We start from the raw sequence: 21372 nt of genomic DNA, 5'->3' as shown, positions 1-21372 counted from the left end.
CAAGACACTAACCTGACACCTTATTGCTTCAGGACTCCAAGTCCTTATGGCTTAAAAACTGCTCTTCTTATTGCTTAAGGACTCTCTTGACTCCTTTTAGCTTCAAGTTGCCCTCAACTCCTTATTGTTTCAAGGCTACCATTTGTAAATTATCTTTTCGTTTGACGCTTTATTTCTTCAGTATTATCTTAAGGTGTTATTTCTTTAAGGTCCCATACTATGCCCTTCGTTAGCAAGTTAGCAAATGAGTGAAAATATCACTTTTCCCAAGGATGTGTCTTTAAACTGTCAGCATTCTTGGTTGTATAAGGAAGTTCTAAGCAGACCGTTTCAACTTCTGTAGCTTTAAATACATCTGAGCTGCCCCTTTCAGGATCAAACTCTCTCTGCATATGTGATAAACAGTACGGAACAAAACAGCTGACGGCATGAATTAGTGTGTGAGAGCAGAGCAATATCATGAAAATGTCCCAGAATTCCTTGTATGGCAGTTGTTGTTAACTAATGTGTACAGTGAGTTTGTTTTTTGTTTTTTAATGTCAGTATTTAGCAGTGCACATTGGCAACTGAGAAATGGCTCTGTAGTGACTTCTGGTGACCATGTAGTCTCAAATGATAGTATTTCAGGCACTATTTCCAGAAAGTATGCAAATGAGAACAGTTTTATCAGGAATTTGGCTGTCTTGAGTTACACTACATGCGAGTACAGAGAGCAGAAAAGAAGTAAACAGACGTAATGGGCTGAATTACTTTATAGTTTACACACAGTTCTGACCTATGGGCATATGATCAACATGAATGGCAACAGTAGTCAGATTAGCTTCACAACATGCTAAAACAAAACATTTGTATTATTTTTGTGATGAAATTGCCATCAATAATTAAAGGAATACACTGAATATTCAGTTCTTAGATGCTGGGAGTGCATGGAGATTCTTGTGTTCACTCTAAACATCAAACAACAAAAGATTTGGTGTGTTTTGCTTGTGGCGAAAATATTTTTGAGTTTTAGGTACAATATGGGACCTTGAAAGACTTCATTCATTACAAATTATTTAAGCACACTCCTCACCAGACTCCTTAAAATCTTTAAAAAAAAACAACAACATTTAAGCATATTGCTTAAAATCCTCCTAACTCCTTATTGTCTGATTAATGTGGTCATTTGTTGTTCTGCCTAAAAAGACACTTACATATTATTACTTAAATATGATAATTACTCCTTGGTAAAAGACTATACTGAAACGATATTGCTGAAATTTTAACTACCACTTGCCTCATCTTTTAATTGCTTAGGAACTATTCTGAAGCCTCACTGCTCAAAAATGATGCAGACGCTTGTAAGTCTGGCCTTTTGTTGTGTGTACAAACTACAGTTCCCACAGCATTTCTCACACAAGAATATAAAGAAGAAGTTGTCTGAAGAGAGAACAATTGACCAATTCTCACATCCACAGAAACTTAATAAGGTCAGAGCTTGAGTTCAGCGTGTAACAAGTGAGGCAATGAGGGCTTGGACTTAGATCTAACATTCCTCTGTATATTTCATACAATATGTAGAAACAATGAACGGGTTCTGCTTCTACGACTAATAAAGTGCAAAGAAAGAAATTCTTTTTTATGTAGTGAAAGAATGAATTCCACCAGAGGGCTCTCAAGCAAGCACAAGTCTATATAGATGCAAATTCATTTCTTCGCTTCATATTTATACATACGTTAAATAAAATGCAATCAGCCATTCTCCAGCGCTCCTCCTCGTCTGTCCTCATGTAACCTCTCATTATCCTCAGTCCACCTCCTTCAGCTTCTCTGCCTTCACCACTTTTCTCCCTCTTATAACGATCTTGCCATTACTGTGGCTGCCGTTCCAGACCTGCTTTCTCAGGGTGGCTGTGGTCTAATTGGGAGTGAATGAGTGTGTATTGCTGTGAAGCCTCATTGGCTGAGATCTAGAGGCTAGATGTCCATCCCCCCCTATAGAGAAGTATCTCTTTAAGTCTTTACAGACAGACAGACACACAACCAAACATATTACACCCACACTTAAACACTACCAACATGGACACTTGCACGAAAATGTTATACACACGTGAATATATGCATAATTGACTTGTAGAAATCCAAATCACAACTCTGTTTACTTCCTTACTTGTATTTTCAAGATGATTGAAAGTGTTAAAATATGCTAATATATGTTTTGCATTTATACCAGTGCATGTACAAAGAAGCCCTGTGGCTACAGCACTATGTAAAGTACAGAATCGCTGCAAACCTGATGATCCATGACACTGTGGAAAAACATTTTGCTTCCAAAACACATAATTTCTATTCAACTATTCTGTCAGTAAAATTATAGACAAATAAAAATGTTCACTTGCCAAGCAGCTATGCATGTTTCTATATTAGCTTTTCCACTTGTGAGCACCAAACTGTAAAACCGTTTAAATGCAAATACATACGATCATTTCAGCATAGTGATGAGGTATTGCGGTAAGTGTTGATTGTGTTGATATGCAAGTAAATATTATTATTATTATTTTCATTGTGTTTTATATCATAATCAGATATATGTCTATTAATCTAGCAATAGCTTGGTTTATAAAATATTAACTAGAGAAAGATGTTCATTAAAATTTCCATGAATTTTCATAAAAAGTATAGTCTGAAACCTCAGAGAAAGTGCAACATGGAAAAGGTGGATATTTTTCAAGCACTCACCAACTAAAGTGAGTTCTTTTGTAGTTGTGTAGTTGTTGTCTGATTACATTTGCTTTAATAAAATTAAGGAAAAAGTGCATCGGGTGAAATGATTGATTTCCAATGCCATCGATAATGCCAACTAATCAGCAGTTCAATCATTTTTGCCTTAAAAATTACTAAAAACAACGAATTGATCATCAAAGTAGCTTTCGTTGGAATTATTACCACATCTGCATGTTTGTGACTTTATTTATCTTCAATAATTGTTCATGTTAAAGGTAGAATCTGTGATTTCAGAGGATTGTTGATAATTAGCTATTTGGCATGTCTAGATAATTAGCATGGGCACTTGGTTTCCTATCACAGGGCCAGATGTATTTGAATTTGACAAAAAAAAAAAAAAAGCATGTTGGAGTCAAAACGCTGACTTCAACTTTAAGTTAGTGTTCGCAAGTTTAGGGGAAGGTTTGTTTTTAATCAAACAACAAGAGGTCATATGAGATACACAAAAGACAGAGACACTTTTTTTTCACATTTTTTGTACAAAACTGCCGAGTATATTACCTTGTGGGTGTAATGTATTCTTGTTCTATTTGCGAGTTCCAGCAGGAGGAGCAGAGAAACAATAAATTGGGTATAGAGAGTCTCCGCCGTCGTCTCCGTTCAGACACCAGCGTTCCCATTAAGTAATGCTGTCAGCTCTGTCACTACCCACCGCTCTCCATCTCATACATAACAATACCTCCTTAATTGGAATGCTCCTCCGACAGTTACAATACAATCCAGGTGAAAAGACACAAACACAAGCGAGTACAAAGTGTGAAAAAGACAACAAATGCTGAAAAAAAAAAAGGCGCCGGCGGCGGCTAGTCAAATTGAGTGGAACTTTCGGAACTTTGCCGAGCAACTTGGCCCGACGCGCATCAACAGAACTACGTGTGTGTGAGAAAAATGACTCATCTTTCCTGCTGTTTATGTCAATATGTGTGTGAGCGTGTGCGTTTCCTGCTGTTTGACCTGTGATCCCCGGGATCAGGTGTCACCACGGGGGCGTTTCTGTCTGTGCTGCCGTGAAAGCGCGAGTGCAGCCGATGCAGTTTTACATTGGTGGAGCTCTTCCTGCTCCATGCCACCCCAGTGGGAGTATGGATTATCAGAAGCCACTTATCTCTCCTTGTCTGTGTTGACAGCTGATCTGATGGTGGAGCAGGAAATTCTACTTCTGCTCCAGAGCTGTCAGACCTTCTGCTCTGATTGGTTTTTCCACCACAGATTCATTGCACTCGCATCTCCCTTGCAGCCAAACTAAAAAGAGTGCTGGTGAATAATCGCTACCTTGATGTTTCAAAACGCCTTTGGAAGCTTTCCTCCGGCAGTCCCACCTGATCACTATTGTCTCATGTGATGACGCAGAGTCCAGATTTTTACATTTTTGGCTTCCATTTCATAAACTAGTAAATAAACGCACCTGCCAAGAATATTTTCATCGGCTACACTATTTACATACAACCCTAAAAATAGGCCACACTACCTCCATGAGACGATGCATTACAGTTGAAGTTTTGTTTAGTTTTTGCAGAAAACAAAACACAGATTTAGATGCCACTGCTGCCTCTAACATCTATTATATTAAGAACACTAATAACAATAATTTACTTAGCTTTTTAGCCATCAGAAATGTAAAAACAAATGTATGACACAATAAAGACATCAGAATATGATAAAATGTCAGCAAATACACTTTCTAGAAGAGTGGAAAGGAGGTTAAGATTTTGTGTTAAATACTGAAAGGGAAAATAAGTCCTTCCAGTATTATTTTCATTATTAAACCACTATCTTCCCCTAAACTTAACCAGATGTTGTGACTCAAAGTTACATATTTTGACTTTTTCTCCATTAAAATAATATTTACACATCTTTAAAATGGCTTAAATGCAGCTCTGCACTGTTCCCTCCTTCTGAATACGTTGATCAAAGAAGTACATGTCTCTTTCTCAGTCGACTTTTCCCCATTTACCGCAGCTAGAGCACACCAGAATCACCTGCAATTTGCTACAACACTGGAAAACTACCGTACGTAATTCAGCCATACGAGTTCAAACTAGGTCCTGACGATGGATAATGATACTGAAAATCTCCCTCTGCAATTTGACTGGATTGATTCTTTTAGCATGCATATATATATCTATATATCTATATATCTATATCTATATCTATATCTCTATATCTCTCTCTCTCTCTATATATATATATATATATGTATATGAAACCCTGGAAGTCTGTGTTTCTGAGGCTGTCATCGGCACGCTGCAGTTTTAAAGTGGAAATGCTCAGCCATGGACTGCTTATTTCTCTCATGATCTTGAAAAAAGTAAACCTAACTGGAGGGGGTATTTACAATACGTTTAAACATATTCACATCTTTTTAGCAATGATTTTTGTGTCTTGACTTATGTGACTGTAGTGAAGGCTTTGCCATTTGCCATATTGTTGACTTTTACTGGAGGGGTTTTAAAGAAAGAGGCCGTGTAACACTCTTTAACCTCCTCCTTCACACAATGTACCATCCCTTCTTCAATGATCAACATTAACAATGACTAGTATCCCTGCAGTCTTGGAATCTATAGTTGCAATACAGCATTATGGGAGCATAAATCGTAGCCAAACACCTCCAGTAGTCACTGTAGACGTTAGCTGTCATGGATTATCTACTGTTAGTGTAACATTTTTTCTCGCTAAAATACTGAAGCACGCACCACAGAGTAGCTGTACAGTTGGTGGTCCTGTTCCAGCTTAATAAGAGGCTCCCTTGCTTCTTTCATGAATGTTTCTTTTCTCTCCAAAACCATGCACCGACCAAACATGAACCTAGTGTATAATTCTGCAATGCTTCACTAATATTGCTCTGAATGCCTGCTGGGAGGTCCTCTCTGCAATGCAATTTGACGATTCCAAACTTCATTTGTTTCAGCGAGCACTTTAAAGTTTATTGATTTGGATTAAATAGACCCACAATAGCTCTTGGCTAGCTCAAAGCCAGCATCGGGGTATTCACTGAGGTCCAGGAGTGGAAGAGGAGCTGAGCCAGCCTTCACTGTTGCTTCCCTCGGTCCCTTATAGCCATTACACATGGCAATAAACCCAGCCAAGTGCAAAACAAAAAAAGAAGAAAGAAAGGGGAAAAAAAAACCAAGCGGTGTGGAGCTTTTTTTCCCAAGCACTAAGCTAGCTGACAGGCCACACGGCGCCAACTAGCTCTCTCCTTCCTTTCTCGTCTGTCCCGCTCTATCTCCCCGTACCTTCCGATCCTTTTTATCGCAGCCTCTTCCACAGCCACCCTCCTCTTCACTTTCTTTGTCTCGTCAAAGGGTTTCAAGCTCAATAAAATGCTATCTGTCAGCATGCGATGGAGTAGGTGTATTCGACGCGATATTGACACAACCTTGACACGACGTGGGCCGAGCATTGAGGTAACGGGGAGGCAGGGAGCAAATAACCGACAGGCCCACCGAGAGACGGACTGATAGAAAGAGACAAGAGATTGAGTCTCTGTAGTAATGTTAAAATAAAGTTGGTTTGACAGTGCTGTTGATCCTTTCCAGCACAAGATTCTATTTGCTTCTATGCTGGGCTCTTTTATACTGAATGATGCTATCCTTTGACACGCTGGTGTGTGATGTTTCCGGCACCGACCGGACCGTCTCATTTTGTTCTTTCATTTTGCACTTTCACGCAGAGTTTTTCAAGCTTCCTGCTCCTCACCGTGTTGTCCTTTCATTCTCCTTCCATAATTTTTCAATATACGGTCAGTCTTGTCCCTGTGCCACCTCATTCCATCCAAAATCCTAATATAAAGTCATTTGTACTCGGCACATAAGGATGTAAAATGGTGAAATAAATAATATAATGGATGCTGGCCTGCATATTTTCCCCTGCTGATTGCTCACGGCCCCCTTGTCCTTTTGTGCTCCACAATTTGGAGATTTGGCAACAAGAATGTGTATTGTACAGTACACTGAATATTACACTGTGTCCGTGGTGAAAATCCTACAGGAAATGGAGAGATTTAGCAGGAGAGCATCCCCCCTCCCGGATGCTCCTAATTATATGAAAAAGATGAAACGTGCCAAGTCTCTGTCCTCGCATGGAGCTTTTTTCCAAAATGAGGGATTGTGAGCGAGTACTGTAAAAGCAGAGGAGGGGGGGAGGTGTTTTGGACTGAATGTGTACGTCGGAGAGCACGAACGGAGACGCCGATACGGAGCGATGCCGCTTTGCCCACAGGCCGGCGTCTGTTAGCAGAGTTATAACCAGACTGGAAACATAATACAGAGAGACAGAGAGAGGAGGAGGAGGGGAGAAATAACGGGCCGAAAGAGGAGGAAATTGAGAAAAGCACTTTGATGCCGACAAAAACAGAGTGGAGACAAAAGCTTGTATCTGTCTCACACAGACAACGACTGACTCTTATTAGCCATTCACACCATCTACTATATTGCCATCCAGGAGGGAGCATCACGGATGTCTTCTGTGGCTCTATGATAAAAGCCACCCGGACTCTCTGACATCTTCTAACTTAACACAAAGCATCCAGAGGCCTCTGGTGCTGCCATGACTCTCTGACTAATGCACCTCTCTGTCTGTTAATATTAAATGAGCAAAAATCATGTGAAATTAACTTGCAGATCTCTACGGCTAAAAAGCGTCTGGCACTCAGAAGTAGCTCTACGTTTTCTTTGGGAAAACCGTACGACATGTCGGCCGTTTTTTCAGCTGTAACTGTATGCAACATGTTCAATTAGGAGGCATAAATTAAGAGCTGATTGAGTCAACTGTGCTCACTCATCCAGCGAGTGGAGAGCAACTTTTGCAGAGCCGCTGTTTATCAAAAGCCTAATGCAGAGCCATTGTTTTGCTCTGAGCATACGGCGGTCAGCAGGGACGATAAATTCTTACAGATAAAGTTTTACAAGCATTTGGTGCTTGGGAAGTATTAATTTCAAAGCCTGCAAAGTGGGTACTAAGTATTCCCTTTAAAAATTGAGGCTTAAGTCGAAAACACGTTAACCTGGCTGTTGTTGTTTTATTGTGATCTGTTAATATTTATCTGTAATCATTTGAGTTATATGTAAGACGCACAATACAAGCATAAAGCACCTAAATGGCTTCAACCAGAAAATGTGCGACTGTACAGAATCGCTTCTGTAAAGACATTCATTTATGACTATAGATCGTGCTGTCTTGCATCGTATTGTATCAGATCGTATTATATGAGCCACAGAATGCGTAGCGACAAATAATTTAATTCTCCTTCTTTTTCTTCCATGCACAGTAGTGTTGAATTGTGTAACATTAATGCTGCTGGCTTTTGCTGCAGATGCCCGAGACATTATTATTAATACTGAATATTCCATAAGACCAACTGTATTGTGCTGGAACACTGTCCTGTGTGGATATTACAATAAAAATAACATCAATAATACATTAGATACAATATAAACGAAAGATTTAATAATTATTGGGATTGAATCGTGTTTCTTGTGAAATCTGTACATTGTCCTCTGTGTGCTTTACATGTAATATAAATAATCTAAATCGAGTCACAGTAATTTGAAATTGATTGTGGTGGTGTGCAAATGGATTGCGTAACATCACTAACTGTTAAAGGCACAACAGGAGGACATTTCTGACCACATCTATTGGAAAAACGTGAAGCTTTTAACCAGAAAGGCTCACAAAGCGCTGCCTTTCAGTCTGGTGTTGAGGACCTCTTTAGAATTAGCAATATATTCAGCCATGTCTGTGATTGTCTCTGATACGCTACATGTGCGCTCATATCTCTGTCTGTGTACTCTGTATCTGTAAGTGCTTTTGTTTATCTTATTATCTGCTGTACTCTAGAGTCTGTGTTATGAAGCAAGGTCAGAGCCAAAGGGTGAAGCTTCTGTAGACTCGTACTATCTGCACACCGAGTTCTGCAGGATTTCCAGGAATGATGATGGTACTTTCTTAGAGAACTGACTGGTTGATCTGTTATCTTGAACACAGCTTAGATTAGCAGCATAAATTACAACCTAGTCAGAAGTGAACCGTTGTTTTAGCTCTGAAAATCCAGGATTAATTCAGGGTTGTTTTGCTGAACTCAAATCCTTCTAAAAGCCGTTGATCTCTCCAGAAAAAAGATATCTTGATCTCTAGGAGATTACCTGAAATATAAAGGCTACATACAGTACCTAGGGCTTAGATAATAATCACGTTCTAGGTCAGTAAACAACATTTAGCTGCATTATTAATGTTGTACTACATTTAGTACTATTGTGGGATCGTCACAGCTGCGATTAAAATTATCCGTCTTTTCTTTTGGGTCGCATTGGACCTGTATTCCTAAATGTAACGTCCTAAAATGAAACCCGTAAAATATTTTTAAAGACAACTTTAAAGCTTACAAGGATTATTTTTACATTTAAAACAACTCACATGATTGTGTACAATTCATTACCGCTGATATCTGCAGAGCGTTTTAGCCTCTTTTAGCTCACTGTTTTCATTTTCTACATTACAGCTCAGCCACAATCAGCTTTGTTTTCAGCAAACAAGTTGCATTGAGCATTAACTCCCCTTTCCAAAATAACCAGCAGACAAAGCTGGCAACTAGCTGGTGCATTCAGCAGCTAAAGCGACATATTTTCATTATGAGTTGGAGACCGAAACACAGCTATGAATGACAATGTTTTGCCATGACAACTTAAGATCATGTTGTGACAGAGTTGCATGACTCATTTCAGGTCTTTTGCAGATTTTGTGGCTGTCTCGTGTTTGTTCTTAGAGTTCATATCAATTCAGATTCATCACACGTTTAGCATTTATTTTAATTGTATTTCTGTCTGATAATGGATTTGTATGCAGCAATACAGCTGGTCTCAAGCTGAAATCAAGTGACTGTACGAACCGTCAAATCTGGGAAAATGACACAATTATTATCAGAAATTCAGCACTGGCTGACAAAATGAGATTAATACCTATCTAAATGGTCATTATTTCTATTTTTATTAGTAATGAGGAAAATCCCTTTTCCAATCCATCATATAACAGCTCTTGTGAATCTTTTCCCTTTTTTTTATAAATAAAGATAAATATGATAAAACAGTACAGAGCATTACAGCAGTAAGATGTTTGCTTGGGAACCACTATGCTGTTAGTAATTCTATCCTATTTTTTATATTGTTTTATAGTTTTTATTGATTCCTGATTCAATATTAAACAAAAATATAATGAAATATAACATCTAATTCATTGCCATCTGAAGATACTCATTTATTTAGGGATATTCTAAACCTGAAATCATGTTGTTGTAATGTAGAAATTATGCATGCCATGTTTACCCAACTGTTTTCTTATCCCCCTGCTACTATGGAGTGTTGGCAGCTTGTTTCTGCACTAGTTTGATTGATGCAATGTGATGCAATTTGCTCTACAACTGTACTTCATCTGTGTTTGTAAATGTGGTTTTGATGGGCTATTTGCTTTTAAAGGTGCGCCCACGGTTGCACTGAGTGGTCTTGTTTGTCGGCAATGTGTGTCTGAGCGAGTGTGTGTGTGTGTGTTTGTGTGTGTGCGAGCGTGTCAGGGGGAGGTGACATTGTTCCTGGCAGAAATATGTTCCAGGTTTGGGGCTCAGGTGGCTCTGGTTTGTGTCTGATCAGAGCTGACACACAGGACGGCACAGTAACACACTATCTCTGTCTATTTCTTGATTTAGCTCGCTCTGGTTTGTAATCCCCTCCTCTCTCTCCGCCCCACACACACACACACACACACACGCACACTTGTGCGCAGAGCGGTGCTGGAAGCTCTATCAATCTTTCTGAACATCAATCCTGAGCAGCACTGCGGCCCAAAAGCCTTTTGCTTTCTCACACCTGATGCAGAACCCGAAGCCGCTGCTGAACGAAGCCACCCAGACGGGCCGAGGACGCTTCTTGAGAGTGCAGCATGTACTTTTATTTACTTGAATAGAATAGCTTATGAATATGTTTCTACGTTTCATGCCCTAGAGTATGCGGCTTCAAAGCATGCCAATTTGAAAAGGCTGTTGATACGCTGCTGAAAGAATGAGGACAAAATGGTGGACAAAACGCATGAACTGATTGCGCAGCTGTTATCGGGCTAAAGCTGGCCAGTTTCACTTTGCTTTGTTCCCAGACTAATAGCGCACTATTTCTGCATCCAAATAAGTTGTTATTCAGGGGAAGAAAATCTGCTTTCTATTAGTTTTCACATGTTACAAGTAATATTCTATTGACTGCTTCAATATAACAATCTGATTTTACCATGTGGCGGCTAGCACATGGAGACATATTTTAGATCTTTCTGGAAAACTGGGAATGTTAACAACCATGTGACCAGTTTATATTTCTCAGGATTGATTATGATTTATTTTTTTAAGGTTAAATCTTCTGAAAATATCTACTTGTGTTGTAATACATAAAAGAAGAGCGACAACTATGATTAACAATAATGTATTTTTGCTGTGGTTTCTTCACAATAAAAGTCCTCGTTTTTGTTCATTAAACCTCTTAAAGCTCATCTGAGTGTCAAAATTCAGTATTTATTTTTTATTTCATAAAAAGAATCCCTTCCAACCTTTAAAATGTCTTAGATGCAACTCCACACCATTGTTTCCTCCAGCATATGCAGATCTAAGAAGTCCTCGCCTCTTTCTCTTCAAATTCCAGCTCACCTACAACTCTGTTTGAACACTGTAAAAGTACTCTACGCTGCGCTAATTTAGCCTGAAACCAATGCTTGAAAATCATGATTCAGGAAGTCCCACTGCGCACATGTTAACAAGCTGAAGAACAACTTTTTAAATAACTTCTACTTCTTGCCAGTCCTTAAAAAAAAATGAACATCTAATATTTTATGTTTAAAATATTTAACTACTCCATAATACTCCATGTTTTTTATTGACTATGTGGTTTGCAGGTATCAAGTACGTTGCATATTAGACCATGACTGGCATCTTCTACTCTAGTCATCATGTTTTAAAGATTATTGCCAAAACATTGACGTGGTTTCAGACTCTGCACATACACTGTTCTGCACTGTGAAGGTCAAACATCCGCGGCAGTGATTCAATAAGAAAAACATGTTTTTGAGTGAATCGAAGCTTTAAATTTCAGTTTTTGGCAAACTATTCCACAAAATATTAAAATTTAATGGAGGGATGCAGTATTTTTCAACGAGAATTACGTCCCAAGAGGTTAGAGAAGGCTTTGAAAACGCATTTAGATCATCAGGTAGGGATATAACTCCAGAAAATAAATGTGCAAAGTTGAAGAAAAAGAGAAAACTAAATTATCAAACTATTTTATAGTTTGATGGCTGATCTTTTTTAGGAGAGATTTGGACTCAAAAATGCAATACTTCTAAAAGCCTGGCTCTAACTCTGGTTGCCAGTTTAACTAATGGGTGCTAATTTCCACTGGGAGCAGCTGTTTGTATTCAGCAGCTTTATGTAAAGATGATTAGCTCTATCTGCATTGTCATGAAATGCACGCATTTATTTGTTTTTATGCAAGTTTTCTACATCTGTATTTCCACATGAAGTCTTCAGCTTTCCGGTTGCACCTGTGACAAATTCATATTTAGGATACTGAGGCTAAATCAGAGCAATGGGATTAGAAGTTCCCGATCAAATGAGGTTAATTGTACATTGTGATGAGGGATGAAAGACGTATTTAGAGGAGGAGGGAAGCGTCTTGACTGGGCTTGGCTGTTTCTACTGCTTTGCTGACTGTGGTAGCTCAAAAAGTTGTGTCTGTGCCAGCGCGTTTGATCACCAAGAAAATCCTCTTGTGTCAAACTTCCTCCGACTTCCAACTTCAAAAAATACCCCAAATCAAAGAGCATCGTGGAGCAAGAAAAAGATTCACCCGCACAACCCCCTCAAAATAGCATAAAGAGAAATATGTATCAAAATATCATCAGTCATCTTTTTCTCCAAGAAACAGGTCCAAAAGAACAAAGAAAGAAAGGGGGGGAGGGTAGATGAAAGTGCAGATATAATCACCTCCACAGCGTAAGTGCTGCAGGTAGGAGATAAATTAAAAGCAGGCTGTGAGGTTTGTGTCCTTATTCCAGCAGCCGATTAGACCTAAATCTTCCAAAGCGGGGCACAAGTGTCCTTGGATGTCCCTGATTTCTTCTTTTTGTCTCCCCTTTACTTGATTTGATGTTATCATCATTGACTTGGAATAGGGCTAGCTTAATATTTGTGTAGTTCCTTATTCAATAGCAATTTCATCCTTGAGCTGGAGGTTGAGCCGCAATAATAATGCACCTTGTTGTGTAAGCTGATCTCAATGGGCGCTTTGCTGCTCAAAATCCTGACAACAATTTGGTTTCTGGGACAATGCTGTTAGTTGGCCAATGTATTTTCAAGGGCACAGTTGTGATGATGGCGTCCAAGGCCCTCTCTCATTTGAGAGCGAGACAAAGACCTTTGAAAAACACTGTAGATGGCTTTATAATGGGTGTCTGGGTTCCATTAGCCAGGCGTTATGATCATCCAAGGTTACATAAGGCTAATGATTTGCATAGGAAAGGTACCTTTTGAATTGCAGTGGTCAGCACATACACTTTCACCAACACATCTCATGTCCAAAGTCCCACCTAAAAGATGTTTGACTTGTGTGTGTTTTCCTCTACATGTGTACACATCCCCCAAAAAGACTTCAAAACAAGAAAAAAGGAAAAACATGCAACAAAAATACCTTCGTCTCGAGGCTTGTTCATTGAAGATTCATCATGTTTTTTTGTGAGCGGACCTAGGGTTAAGAAAAAAGGGGGGAAAAAGAGAAAAGAGAAAATTCAAAAAGATTACTGGCAAAAACCAAAAAAAAGAATATCAAAAAAGAAAAGAAGCAAGAGCAAAAAGGACAAATCAGCAAGAGTTCATGTTTGCTTATTGTTTTTTTCTTTTTCCTTTAAAAAGAGTACAAAAACAAAAAACAAAAGGCATCACAGACACAGATTTATCACAAGAAAAGACACAAGATCAAAGAAAACTCTCTCCCCCTGCAGAAGAAAACGGCTGCCATTGTTCATGGTCCCTCTTTCTCTCTCCTTTAAACTGTTTGTTCCCTGAGTCTAACTTTTTTTTTTGGAAGCTGGGTGGGTGGTGAGTGGGGCTGGGGGGGTTTGGGTTTGGTGAAAAGGGGAAAAAGGGAATGTGGATTAATAAGGCCTCGGCGGTTTGAAGAACAGGACCCAGCCCTTTTCATCCAACCATGACCAAAAAACAGATTTTTTTTTTCTCTTTTTTAAAAAATAGAACAGGCAAAGAAGAGGACACCTAAAGGAAGCGTGGCAGGTTTGGGTCCTGATGCTCAAACCCCAAAATTTTAAAGGTTGAAATCTCAGCAGTGGAAGCACACAGAAGATTTTAAAGGTTTGCTGCACAACATTTATCAATTAGACCTTTTTAGAAAGACACACTGAACACAAAGACACCTTTAATTACACAGCCACCGGGAAAGCAGAGACAATGACCCCTGTAATGGTAAAAGGCATGTTAAGCATGTTTCAGATAAAACAGGGCACAGGTGCTTTAGTATTTTTGCGTGTGCATTGTTATTATTTAGTGGTTAAACCAGAGAGCTATTCCCCAGGCGGGTAAATAATTACATAGCGGAACAGCAGTGTGTCAGTTTGAAATGACAAGTAAGCGTGACGCTAATTGCGCAGAGGAGTGCAGGTAAAAGGTGAATGTAATTTGATCCCCATCTGCCCACTGGCTGTTTTTGGTAAATTAAAAGAGTAGCGGAGAGAAAGGGAAGAAGACAAGAGCGAGAAGGAAAGCTGCACACGGAGGGAAATCGAAGAGAAAAATAACCTCCTCCACTCCCTCCATCATCACTTCTCACTGTTGTTGTTTTTTTTAAAATTTGATGATGTATTACTAGTTTCATATTCAAGGAACGTGACAGTGACAAAGCGGTTTCTTCGTCCTTCATTAAGTGTTCCTAGACCTCTTTCTCATGAACACCAAGTGAGGGTTTGCTTAAAAAAATGCTTCAAAATCAGCTTTGATCTTAGTCCCGTTTTATCATCCGCCCACCTGTCATTTCCCTGTGTGCTGCGGTCATGTAAGGTACAGATATAACAGACACGAGACAAATGCAGTTGTTAGTTTGAACTGAAGCCATCTGTGTACACCGCTCACCTCGAATCTCAGAAAGTGTGAATGCTTGTAGAAAATACCGCTCACCTTCAGCCTTCAGAAAGCAAGCACCACTACAAAGATACTCTTCACCTTTCAGCGCTGTCATCCGTTAAATCCACTTTGGGAACTTGAGGTTTGGCAAAGAAACTTTTTTTGGTAAAAAAATATCGACTTACATACCAATAATAAAGCACCTGCTTTTTATCAGAATGAAAAAAATTGCCTATATACACACTTTAAGATTTGCAGATTACCAAATAAGAACTCATTGCTGGCTAGAGAACACAGAAATTTCAAAATAAAAATACACAACAAATATTGCATCAACACACAGATTAGACAAAATGCAACAAAACACCACTCTGGTTGAAGGCGGTGGGGAAAGCAGACTTTAAGATAAGACGTGACGGTTTTTAAGTAGGAATTATTTATGTACAGCAGGCTCATCCAGCAGGTCATTTAATACATCCTCTTCCTTAAATACCTGACTGACCGCATAAGACACAGACATTTTTAGCCCATTACATCATCGCATATCATTCCCGTACATTTGATTCAGCAGGGACCTTCTCCACCTTCTAGTAGGCTCAGTGGGGGGGTTATCATCCAGTCTGATCACTGATAAACAAAATGTAACCGCGGTAATGTCAGCGACCTCTTGTAGTCGTGTGCATGTAAAACCTCTGGTGGAGTCGTTGACCTGGAAACACATGAAACAGAGCTTTGTGGTATGTAGTAAATGTAGCAACAGGGGATATTTTAACCCAAACCATGATTTTCTAAACAAATAAAACTAAGTGGAAAAAAATCCACGTCTCCTGGCTGAAAGTCTGCTAACTCTTTGTATATGCAAAATCATCAAATGAGGTGATCACGGAGCATCATCAAATCATTAAATGTGGTGATAACGTACCTACTGACCCAACACAAGGTGGAGAAGGTCCCTACTGACCTATATGTATGAGAACGATGGGCGATAGCAGCCAGTTAATGGGCTGATGACATCTCAAACAGGCGCTAACTGGTGTCACACTGGTACTTCTAAAGGTTTTTTTAAATCCAGGACGTGTTTGTTGGATTGTAGTGTCACATTGAATTCAGGCACATAAAGCACAAACATTAGAGATTTGGGTTTGCTTCCCAGGTGCGTGAGTTTAAAGCGTTAGAGAGAAAAAAATATGGCTGATTATTTGAACAAAAGTACAAATCTAGATCCTTACTAGCAACTTTGTGAGACTAACTTGGGAACAGAGGCATTTCACCAACAAATTATGGGACAAATTGCAATTTTTTTTCCACCCAAGAGTTAGAGATTTTAGTCAAAAACAAACATATGAAGCTATTGTTGATCGTCGGGGCATTACAATAACAATTCATTGCCCGAGAACTGAATGTACCTAATTTTGTGACAGTCCATGAGGAAGATGTGGCTGTATTTCCCTGTGTTAGAGAGGCATTTGACCTGCTGCAAAAAGCCATAAAATTAATAAAACCAGACAGAGTAATCGTTCGAGGAACATAAATGTTTGTCAGCCCATTCAAGAGTAGCGGAGATATTTTAGTCTGGACCAGAGTCAACAGAATGACACATTCTTAAAAGCCCACCGTGTTCCTATTGTACCTCAGAGTAAAAAGCAAATAAGAGAATTAAAGACTGATGTGAATATTAAAAAACTGAACCCTCTTAACAGTCTACTCTTGCTGACTTATATTCTCACATTTGACCTTCTGAACAATCTGGACGTGAACATGAACTTGTTCCTAACAGACTCTCCTGCTCAGTGTTTGGGCACATACATTTATAAATAGGCTCTGCTTTCAGGTATTCAGCTAATTATTAGAAACGATGTGGCAGCTGGCTCCAAGCGACAACAAAATTCTTAATTAGAAATTGAGTTATGAGGACTAATTTAATGGAAACTTTCCTTTCAAAAGTAAGATTTATGACCTGAAAGCACTCGTTTCTAATATTTACCAGCAGTTACAACCTAAAAGCTGATCTTTCTCATATTTTCTGTGACATTTAATAACCTGAGAGCTGAAATGTATAATATTTTCTATGCTATTTAGAACCTGAAAGCAGTGGTTGCTAATACTTTTCTTGGGTTTATTACTGTCTTTTCTAACAACTACTAACAGTCAACTGGAAAACCTGGTAGATTGTTGAGCATGAGTTAAAACTCTTGACCTCAGAAACAAAGAATTTACAAAAAGATGAACTTAACTCAAGGTCCACATACAAGATTTTACTGAAACTTTTCAGTAAAAACATTACCTAAGAAGACAAAAAGACATATCTGAAACCTACAAAGAAACTTGTAAGGGGACATTGAGATGAAGTTTGTCAAACAAAAAAATTCTAGTTTCTTGTCTCTCTGAGGGTAATGCAGCATGATGGTTTGGTAGGTGAAACTTCATCATCTGTAGTTCCAAATCAGCTAATTATTTCATATTGGTTGCTTAACATTAGCTCCACAAAGTCACATATTTCTGATTGATGGACTTGTAAAGAATCCTCTAAAAACTTTGCCATGCTATGGAAAAGTTTAAATACTAAACTGCCTATCAAAGAAACGAGAGAAAGTCTGTTTTTTGGGGGAGTAGGGTGGGGGGTTACAAACTGGGGAAATCAAAAATCAAGCAACCATTACTGGCCGCGAAACATGCTGTGAAAAAGTGTGAAAACGGAGCTTGATTGACATCTTTTTTTTTCTTTTTTTTTGCAATGAGTGGGCGAGGAGCCAAGCAGTGTGAATCAAGCTGTGGAGAAAAAATAGCCGTTTTTTTCCCCTGACATTTTAAGGCTCTTTTCCCAATCAAAAGAACTACGGCGACGTACAATTTGATGAGGAACCAAACGCCAGCCCTCATCAACCCTTAATACACACTGTACCCGCAGATGCCAAGAATACCGGCACTTGTTATGATAATACACCCAAAATAGACAGTAGAGATGTTCTTAACTAGCTCGGCACACAACTACAACAAAGACATCCTGCAATGCATATATTTTTTAGAAGAAGTAAAAATATCCTAGTGATACTTCAGGAGTTGTGTGACTTGTTTGCTTGTTATACTCCACATTAATCACCCATCTTACATTTGCCATAAATAAAGCAGAAGAAAATGTCACACCTCCAGATGTTTACACCCTCTCTCGTCTATACAGTCGCTTTCTTTTATCCTCCTCTCTGTGAAACTGTTTTCCTCTTTCTCTCCTTGCGTTATTCTGTATCTGTATTGCAGACCGACTGCAGCTCACTTTGAAGCTGGTTACGTAAGGCTTCACTGTGTCGCCGCTTCTTTCGACGTCAACACACACACACAAACGCCAAACTTACACATCTCCCAGCAGTAAACATGCATTCAAAACACACATACGTTAATATACAAGCTGCATGTAGAAAGAATGTTGATGTGAAGACAAAGGAATGTCAGTGTTTCTACATGAATACTCGTGGGATTTTGTGCGACTGTACCAAGACAGATTAAATGCGATAAGATTTTTCTCCTTTTACTGTCCTGATACGAGTTCACACTCTTCAGTAAAATACTGGAAGCTTTTCAGTGGACAAGAAAGTGTTATATTTGTATTAAATGAAAAGGAAAACAAACACAAACAAATGTCTTGCTGGTCTAATTTATCCAAAACTATCCGCTCATTTAGTGTTTAGTAGTACTGGGGGCGGTAATCAAATAATGCATTATACATGACTTTGTTATAAAAAACTAATGCATAACTTTATCGATTTACTCCATGTAGACAGTAATTCATTACACTAATTTACATTACTCTTCCACTGCTTTGCAACATCGTCCTACATGCATTGTCATGGAACTGCTAGTTAAGAGAGCAATGTTCAACTTTATTTATTGCCACATATTTGTGCGAATTTCTACCCTTATAAGTAGAATTGATATTTTTATGCTCTTTAATGAAGTATTAAAGCAGAGCCTGCAGGAACGTTTCTGAAAACCAGAACAAAGAGGTCCAATGCTTCGAGGTCAAGGCTCACTAGCATTTCTAAGAAAATCAAGGTGGCACTGGCAAAACAAAAATACCAGTTGTACCTTGACTACTGAACTCAGAAACAGAAATGTGCTGCAAACTGTGATACATATTAATGGAAGGTGATCACAGAAATGTGTCTGACAAGTGCTCATTTTTCTCGAGATCTGCAAGTCAAGCATCTAATTTTTCTATTTATCAAAAAAAGATTTTTTATTAGAACAGATATATGTTCTGTTTATTCTTTGATTATATTACATTTACGCAACATGTGAGGCTATTGTATGTATTTGCACAGAACTGGGCAACTATCAATGAGCACAATTATACAGAACATTGGTATCTCATTATGAAAATTGCATGTGGTATAAATTGTCTAAATTAATGGTTTCAAGCAAGTTGTAATGTAAAGACACCTACGCATGGCCATAAATGGTGCATTTCAATGTGTTTTAATTGATGTAGTCAAACAGCAGCAGCCCATAATAAACTCAACCTGGAAAAAAAGGTTCTTGTGAGTGAACCTCCTTTAATGTGCAGCACAAGATCTGGAGTTTGTCAGGCTGCTTTCAACAACAGACACTTCAAAACACACCATGACTGTTTACAACTGCAAGAGCTCATTGGGCTTCATTTGTGTGAGTGATGGGAAGTGCTGGTGGATTTTGCAGGTCAGATTTGTGCATATTTAGTGACTGTGGTGTCTGGTCAGAGGAACTTTATCTGTTTCTTCAGAGCCAAAAGTTTCTGATGCAACAAACCTGTCAGTAAGTGTTGGCTGTGATTAAATACTAACAAAATTCCGAGTGAAGTTTTTTTTGTTGTTTTTACAGCATACAACAGTTCATCTGATGTAATAGATAAAAGAGTCCAGTTAACAATTTTTTTTAAGATTTCATATGATTTCAAATATACAGTGTAAAACAGAAGTGTGAAAGCCTGTGAGTAGCATCACTGAAATGTCAAACGAAAAGGGACGGTCGATTGCAGCCGGCCACTTTAATCGTTAAAATTAAATGTTATTGGCAAAAAACAAACCCAATTCTTTGATGTCAATTCTGAATCACTTTCCTAGTAAATGCAGCAGGATAAATCCAATATCATAATAATAATATAATCAGTTGTTGATCGCAACAACTGATTATTTTATAATACAAATTGCACATCTTTTCTGGGCGGATGTTGTTGTATTCAGCCAAAGACACATGATACAGGCCACAGAAGTATCCGTTACATAAACCACTTGAATATAGGAACACTATTCTAGTTGATCCTGGGTTGATTTAACAGCTGTACACTGGCCAGAGGTCAGTAAACAGTGCAGGAGACTTTGGTATGGTGCCCCATTACTAACTAAACTCCCTCAATGTTCTCCGTTTGCCAACCTGGAACTGTTCGGTAGAAGTCAGAGGCTGCCCCTGGTGGCAACATCAGATACTACAGTCAATCTACAATACAGAAAGTATGCATAACAATCAAAAATGGTATCTGGTATTGGCATATACTAAATATTAAGTGACTCAAATCTGAGCAGGGAAACAAAATAGAGATTTGGACGTCTATACAAATTACTCAAAATTGTACTACCCTATAGTAAGGCATTATATTAAGTTGATATCTAGGGTGTGTCATCTGCTTGTCTGCTTAATAGCCCCATATGGGAAAGAACTGCCAGAGAAATAAAAAATCGGATTATGAGACTTCAAAAAGATGGAACAAAATACAGAAACACTGATGACCAACAGTAGCAATCAGAAGCTACGGCATAAGAGATAGTACTGCTAATCAGAGCTGCAGTGGTCATCCTCTTAAAAAAAGATGTTGCTTGCACAAGCTAGTGCAGGTGCTTCAGATTTGGCACAGGGGCTATCAGTGTAAATCAGCATTTGTGTGACACCGCAGACAGTGCAAAGGACATTTCATAAGGTCAACCTCTTCTATGGAGAGAGTCCAAGAAAAAAGGCTTTCTGGCACAAAGTTTGCTATGGAACTTGAAACGAGCTTAATGAATATTAAGAGCACATTCATTGGTCTGATGGGACCAGGTTTGCATCAGATGTGTTCTGGCTTGTTTAATGTAAACCTGATCATCACTCCCGCAGCAAATGTAAAGCCCAGACATTGAAGTGCAGCGGTGTGGTTCTGATATGGGGCTGCATAGGTTCAAAAGTAAAGGGGAAATTATATTAATAGATAGCACTGTGAATGTCTGAGCATATACCACTACACTAAGTGACAAGATGACTCCCAGATTGCAGAAGCTTGGCAGAAGGGGCAGATTCCAGCACGATAACAATCCAAAGCACGCTGCCAAGAATCACACTAGAGTTTCTGTAAAAGTAAAAAGTGAAAACTATGACCTGGCCAAATGTGCTGTCTGAATCGAATCCAATAGAACATTTTTGGGGGTATTTCAAAAAGAAACAGAGAACAGCAC

At 38.8% G+C, this 21372-nt stretch overlaps 1 protein-coding gene across 2 annotated transcripts in view; it reads right to left on the bottom strand.

Annotated features, from left to right (window-relative positions):
- The window catches only part of nlgn2a (neuroligin 2a), a 199204-nt gene that overhangs the window by 77260 nt on the left and 100572 nt on the right, over nucleotides 1–21372 (bottom strand). The window contains exon 4 of one of the 2 annotated variants that reach the window (XM_051943594.1): nucleotides 13476–13529. The exons of the other annotated variant lie outside the window; for it this stretch is intronic. Within the exon in view, the coding sequence (XP_051799554.1) occupies nucleotides 13476–13529 (54 nt within the window). The remainder of the gene's footprint in view (nucleotides 1–13475; nucleotides 13530–21372) is intronic. 2 annotated transcript variants of the gene reach the window in all.

This window comes from Acanthochromis polyacanthus, chromosome 23 (assembly GCF_021347895.1).
Source record: "Acanthochromis polyacanthus isolate Apoly-LR-REF ecotype Palm Island chromosome 23, KAUST_Apoly_ChrSc, whole genome shotgun sequence".
NCBI lineage: Eukaryota > Metazoa > Chordata > Actinopteri > Pomacentridae > Acanthochromis > Acanthochromis polyacanthus.
This window is presented reverse-complemented; position numbering and strand designations above follow the sequence as displayed.